General features: G+C 33.7%; 1 protein-coding gene across 3 annotated transcripts; it reads right to left on the reverse strand.

Moving 5' to 3' along the window:
* Window positions 1-2,213: 2,213 nt before the first annotated feature.
* LOC107721737 (glutenin, high molecular weight subunit DX5-like) lies at window positions 2,214-3,726 on the reverse strand. 3 transcript variants are annotated; one of them, XM_016530066.1, is made up of 6 exons: window positions 3,713-3,726; window positions 3,073-3,121; window positions 2,899-2,909; window positions 2,731-2,754; window positions 2,609-2,632; window positions 2,214-2,512 (listed from the first exon to the last, which is right to left on the reverse strand). In XM_016530066.1, exons 2-6 carry the CDS (start codon window positions 3,083-3,085, stop codon window positions 2,327-2,329), a joined length of 258 nt encoding a protein of 85 aa, XP_016385552.1. In that variant the 5' UTR covers window positions 3,086-3,121; window positions 3,713-3,726; the 3' UTR covers window positions 2,214-2,326. The 3 variants fall into 3 exon arrangements, with proteins under 3 accessions (XP_016385552.1, XP_016385481.1, XP_016385415.1); XM_016529995.1 differs by lacking the exon at window positions 3,713-3,726 and adding an exon at window positions 3,253-3,279; XM_016529929.1 differs by lacking the exon at window positions 3,713-3,726 and having other exon boundaries at window positions 2,899-2,912.
* Between the last annotated feature and the right edge of the window lie 3,283 nt (window positions 3,727-7,009).

The following is a 7,009-nucleotide window of genomic DNA, read 5'->3' on the forward strand; positions in this document are numbered from 1 at the left end:
TCAAGTAGTTTTTTTGGACAAGTACTTTTACTCTACTCACACTTTTACTTGAGTATATTTTTTCAGTACTCTTTCCACCACTGCTTATAGGTAAGTACTAATATTTTGTAACTGATACAGAACTTAACAGGTAGCCAGTTACTTTAATGTAAATAAAGCCTTGCATTTGGATCCCCAACTCTGTTGTCACGCTCTCCACGTTACAAGTACATTATGGAAGTGTACTAAGTGTACTGAATATATTTTACTGAGTATATTTTACTGCACTTTTGTTCACCTGGGAACATAATTACCATACATTTGAAATTAATTATTTAATCTATTAAAATATGTGGGCAATGCATTATAAATACATTTAGTATGTATTAATTATATATTCTTATATTTTAAATAATTAATAAGTGTATTTTCTATGTATGATAAGCATATTTAAAAGTGCATGAAAGATGGTTTCAGTTGTACTACAAGTGGTAACTAAATACATTTTTTTTAATACAGAGAAAGTATGTTAAATGCACATTTTAGTTCATATTCATGGTGTCCTAAAAAAGCACAGTGGAGTACACTTAGATGTTCTTAAGATTATCTTAAGAAATACTAAAGAATCATTTTTAGTATATTAAGTACAAAATTAGTGCGCGAAAATAGAGCACTTTAAGTACATTATGGACTGTTTACAGCGGAAGTTACAAAAAACTGTTTATATCATTTTAAATATGTTTTTGTTTTTTTACAAAAATGCATCAATTCGCTACAGGAAGCCTTTGTTCACCCCCCGGAGGCGTGTGAGGAACGTTTTAATATGGATGGATGCGCTTTGACTTCTTTTGGACCGTTGAACAAAAACACCCACCGATGCCATTTTTAAACTTGGAAGAGAAAGGACCATTTTTAATATAACTCCGATTGGATTTGTCTGAAAGAAGAAAGTCATACACACCTAGGATGCCTTGAGGGTGAGTAAAACATGGGCTAATTTTCATTTTTGGGTGAACTAACCCTTTAACATGGGTGTTCAGTCTCTCTTTTTTTTTCTCTCTCTCTTTCCCTTCTAGGTGTTCAGTGGGAAGGCAAGGCTTCACTTGGTCCCATAACGGTTCGAGAGCGACGGAAGACTTTACCTGGCTTTCAATAAATTTGAGAAACCTACCCTTGTTTCTGTTTTGTTTTTCCTTGTGTAGATTATCAACCAGTTTTGACCTGAAAACATGCTTTCAGTGTGGGGAAACTGATATTTGTACAGTAGCCTTTCAGGGTCTGGAAGGGGAAAAATGTAATGGGGGTCTAACGTAACCCTAAAGATAGACCTCCTACAAACTCTGTTTTTTAAAGAATTGTTTCAAAGTGGAGTTCCTGGTGGATAACTAACTACACTACCCATGATGGTGTAAATTTCACCAATCTGAGCTGTGCCAAAAACTCTACAGGGAACACTTTGATACATTGCAAATACTTGTTTGCATATTCTGCAATAAACTTAAGATTTTTCAACTTTAAATGAGAAGTCTAGACCTAACTCCACTGGGAAAAGTGGGTGGGTACCAATGCACTCTTGAGTTATTGGACTTTTAGTGGTTGGGTGGTGAAATTTTGTGCCACTAGCACATTCCAACAGAATTTAAGGTCATTGTGTTAAGTGTGTTTCCCAATATGCTTTTCTTTTTTTCCCCCTTGACCAGGGCGGGGACCGCTGGCACATGCAAGATTTTGAGTTGAATAGGAATGCTAAATGAAGTGCACTCCCAGTTTTAAACCCGTAAGCATCAACTTTGGCACATTTCCCACTTTTGGAGTTCTCCACCTCCAGTTGGGTTATTTGTAGGTCTTGCACATTTAATATAGAAAGATGGCATGCATCTTAAGTTCAGTTTAATATTTAGGGTGCCAAGCTTGCAGAACCTGATGTAATTTGTTTTTGGTGCAGTAGCAGCAGATCCGTTATTCCTAAAAATTGGTTTCACATTCAATCGTAATATCGTTTAGAATTTGATGTTTGGAATCCCAGTTGACAACCTTTTAACATGTGTTGGCTGGTGGTTAATGCAGCGTCTCAGGCATTTGGTTTCTTGCACAGCAGTTTCACTATGAATGTCGATATTTGGGTTTTGTACCATTGGCTGATTTCCCCATATGTGTTTAGAGATCATTTTAAGTCAAGAACTAACTGATATCCATTAAAACACTCAAACTCAACCATTCAAGACAGACACACATCATTTAAGGGTGTTTTAATTTCATTATTTGAATGCAATATGGAGCTGAAACACAGTTTTAATATGTAAAGCATGAGGACATGCATGGACCACCATGGTCTCAGGTCATGACCTTAACACTTTTTTCCTTTTTGCTGCTCACATCCATGTCCCTTTTTCCCATGATCACCTCCATGACCGTGACCATGTCCGTGACCTTGCTGTCCTTGCTGACCCTGCTGACATTGCTGACCTTGCTGTCCTTGCTGACCTTGCTGACATTGCTGACCTTTCCCTTTGCCTTTGCCCTTTCCATGCTTCTACAAGTAGAAGTAAATTCAGAGTTACATTCTATCACTGGAACTGTTAATATGCAAAAAGTGCCATCATTTTCCACCATTAAAGTTTGCTCTTACCTGTCCACATTCATCTCCTGAGCTCTATGAGACAGGAAATATGACAAAAGAATTAGCATACAATGGAAAAGTTCTTTAACTATTTGTGTAGAAATGTAAAGAGTGTGTTATTGTCTTCATACCTCGGAGCCAGAATCTCCGCAAACCTGTTAATATACAGAATGATCAGTGTATTATTCTTTAAAACTTACAGTTAATGAATGAATCCATAGATATGCACAATTAAAATGCTAATAAAATTTGCAATGCAATAAAATTGGTATTCTCGAGAGGAATTGTAAATATCTTACCTGCTGTTGTCCTGCAGAAGACATTTGGAAAACAAAAACGAGCATTAAGAGTTGTTCTCTAATGGCATTTAAGTAAAATAATTGTGAAAGTGTATAGCTGTAAAATTTCTTAAACTTTTAATAAAATGCCACAAACAGAAAAATGTCAGTATATTTATATGAAATATTACTTACGTGGAGCACTCATGTTGAAATTTTCAGATATTTAACACGTCTGTAAACACTAAGCAACGAAAAAGACCCGTAAGCAAGATGTCTTCTGCATGCATGCTCAAATTATATTTATTTTAATATTTCATAAGATAAAATCCTTGCAAATACATTTTCTAAAGAGTAACTTTAGGAATGTCTTACCTTTTGTCTCGTCTTGCTCTCTGTGTGGAAATGCCGTTCTCGTGCTTGTATTTATGCTTTGGATCCGCCCTCAGGTGACACAGATACCTGCTCATCCACGCCCAAGAGTGGATAAACAAGTCTGTGTGCTCACATTAAAATAGTAGACTACAAGAAATGAGAGCTGAATGAAAAATAAAGCTGAATTAAAAAAATATAAAAATGTGGGTATCCACTGTATTTGTTGAATATGTCTTAAATGACCTCTATGAAACACTAAGCAACGAAAAAGACCCATAAGCAAGATGTCTTCTGCATGCATGTTCAAATTATATTTATTTTAATATTTCATAAGATAAAATCCTTGCAAATACATTTTCTAAAGAGTAACTTTTTCGATCTGTTATTTGTCATCAAACGGTCACATGAATCATGCATTTGACAGGTATCTGTCGGAGCTAATAAATGAAGAATGTCTTACCTCTTGTCTCGTCGTGCTCTCTGTGTGGAAATGCCGTTCTCGTGCTTGTATTTATACTTTGGATCCGCCCTCAGGTGACACAGATACCTGCTCATCCACGCCCAAGAGTGGATAAACAAGTCTGTGTGCTCACATTAAAATAGTAGACTACAAGAAATGAGAGCTGAATGAAAAATAAAGCTGAATTAAAAAAATATAAAAATGTGGGTATCCACTGTATTTGTTGAATATGTCTTAAATGACCTCTATGAATTAGATTCATGTGTTTGAGTGGCTGATGCACTGAACACTGAATGAATCTATGCAAGTTCCTCTAAAAATGAATGGCATAATCCATAAGTCATAAGATCAGTGCATGTTAAAACATGTGAGTTTCAGTGTAAATGTTCTGATTCTGCTGTAAAATGGTGTAGATGTTTTTGTTTTGTTTTGTTTTTTCCATGGTGATAGGAAAGTTATCGTCCCATTGATGCAGCACGGATGGAGGAACCAGACAGTTGAAGGAATCATAATTATGGCCTGTGTTTATACTTCACTTCACAAAACAGAAAGTCTACAAAAATCAGAAAGATCTTCTGAGATGTCAGCTAAATTCAATTTACAATCTGTGATGGGTTTTATTGAAAAATTTTCAACTGAAAAATTTTAAAGCAATCATCTTTCATAATGCAATCTACAAAGTTTTTCCAAGAGTGGATAAACAAGTCTGTGTGCTCACATTAAAATAGTAGACTACAAGAAATGAGAGCTGAATGAAAAATAAAGCTGAATTAAAAAAATATAAAAATGTGGGTATCCACTGTATTTGTTGAATATGTCTTAAATGACCTCTATGAATTAGATTCATGTGTTTGAGTGGCTGATGCACTGAACATTGAATGAATCTATGCAAGTTCCTCTAAAAATGAATGGCATGATCCATAAGTCATCAGATCAGTGCATGTTAAAACATGTGAGTTTCAGTGTAAATGTTCTGATTCTGCTGTAAAATGGTGTAGATGTTTTTGTTTTGTTTTGTTTTTTCCATGGTGATAGGAAAGTTATCGTCCCATTGATGCAGCACGGATGGAGGAACCAGACAGTTGAAGGAATCATAATTATGGCCTGTGTTTATACTTCACTTCACAAAACAGAAAGTCTACAAAAATCAGAAAGATCTTCTGAGATGTCAGCTAAATTCAATTTACAATCTGTGATGGGTTTTATTGAAAAATTTTCAACTGAAAAATTTTAAAGCAATCATCTTTCATAATGCAATCTACAAAGTTTTTCATTAAAAAAATTCAAAGGAAAACAACAGAAAGTTTGAACTGGTCTTCATTTGCATATGAGGTAATTAAAATCAGGAGGGTGTTTTACGTTTGTAATCCTTCTTAGCCGATGATCTTCTACACCCATAAAACACATCCTCAATCATATAGAATGAATCAGCAATTATATTCCGCAATGAAATTAAGCATTAAGGCATGAAAAAAAAAAGAAAAGCTGAAACAGTGGCTTTAAAAAATATTTGGACACTGAAGTTACACATAAAAAGTAACATTGGTATTTATATAAAAGAAAGAGCAGCATTTGTTTGCGCATGATGTTTGCTTTGATATTTTATCTAATGTAAACACATTTAGTGTGACTTGGTATGCAAATGACAAGAAAGTCAAGAAATGGCGGTGGTTTCATGCAAAAGAGAAATTACATATAAATTAGACAGAGATTAAATAGAGATTCTTGTGTCTCAAACTGGGGAAACAAGGGCAATTTTGGTGCTATTTGGAAAAGAGGATGTAGACATGAAGGGAGGTGATAAAGTTTGAATGTTTGTAAACTGACACTGTGTTGAGTTTAGAGGCGCATTGAAAAGATAACAGTGTTTGAATGGTTTATGTTTGTCTTATATTCTTCTGAAACACAAAGCATTGGGTGTTTGCTCTGTGAATCTGGATTAACTCGCTCTGCATTTGTAAAGGGTGTATTATCTCTAATTGATTTAATAAAGGATGTTAAAAAGCAGACATTAGCCGTGGGAGAAAATGTGCTTAATTATCATGAAAATAATGTCATAATACAAAAAGACAGGCTCGTTTCCTTTATGCAACAGAATTTTTTTTTAATGATTTTGGGATGAACTGACATGTTCCTGACAGGTTTCGAGAGATTAATCTTGTCACAGTTGCACCTGCAAGGTTCTTATTCATAAACACATAATTGTGACTGTAATTATATTCATACATAAATATGATGTCAGCTTTTGTTTTGATAGCAGCAGAAGATCATACCAAGAAGGTGAATGTTCTGCACCATGATCTTTACAGACCAGATAATGAACTGCAGGTTTGGTCATAATTATCATTGCAGAATATTGACACACAGATCAATGCAAACTGTTATGTGGTTGCTAGGGTGTTCTGGGTGGTTGCTATAGGTGGTTGCTTAGAGCCCACACTGCAAATAAATAAATTATGCTCAGTATTTTTGTTTTTGAAGATTTGTTTTCCAGTACAAATATCTAAACATTCTTGAATCAAGATACATTTACTTGAGAAGCAAAAATGGTTAAGATATTAAGTCTTGTTTTCTTAAATTAATCCCAAAACCTTAAAACATTAAATTAGTCATAAAAATAACATTGTTTTCCCTTAGAGTTAAGTTTATTTTTCTTATACCATTGTCAGATTTTTTTATTGTTCTATTAGAAACAATTTATTTCTATTCTATTAGAAGACTTTATTTCATTAGGTTTCCAATGATTAGACATGAGTAAGAATATCTTTTTTTTTTCCTTTTTTTTTTTTTTGAAGGCAGTCCTAAGTTTATGTTACAAACTGCAATTATTATTATTTTTAATTTTTAATTTTTTGTGACAAATATTTTTTAGCAAGCTACAGAAAAAGAACATGTAAATTCAGCTTGCATATCTTACCAACCACATTTTTTTGCAGGTGAATGTGTGATGATATTAGCATGTTTCAACAAGTTCAGGTTTGCCAGTTTTTAATTTGAAGCCAAGTTCACACTCAATTTAAATAAACATATAGACAAATCTAACAACAGTGATATTGTAAATTTTCCTTTTTTTCCTTTTAGCTCATACACTGAAAAAATTATTCACTGAATTCCACAGGTAAGTGGTTGCAATAAATTTATTTTAGCTACATTTAAATAAACAAATTTAGCTGACTAACTTTCAACATATATATTTTTTTATTAAATGTAGCTAAAATAGCTAAAATGCAACCACTTACCGTAAAAAAATTTAGTATAATTTTTTTTCAGTGTAGGTATACTCTTAATACTCTTAAA

The sequence above is a fragment of the Sinocyclocheilus rhinocerous genome, unplaced genomic scaffold, assembly GCF_001515625.1.
Source record: "Sinocyclocheilus rhinocerous isolate Xijiao unplaced genomic scaffold, SAMN03320098_v1.1 scaffold6424, whole genome shotgun sequence".
NCBI lineage: Eukaryota > Metazoa > Chordata > Actinopteri > Cypriniformes > Cyprinidae > Sinocyclocheilus > Sinocyclocheilus rhinocerous.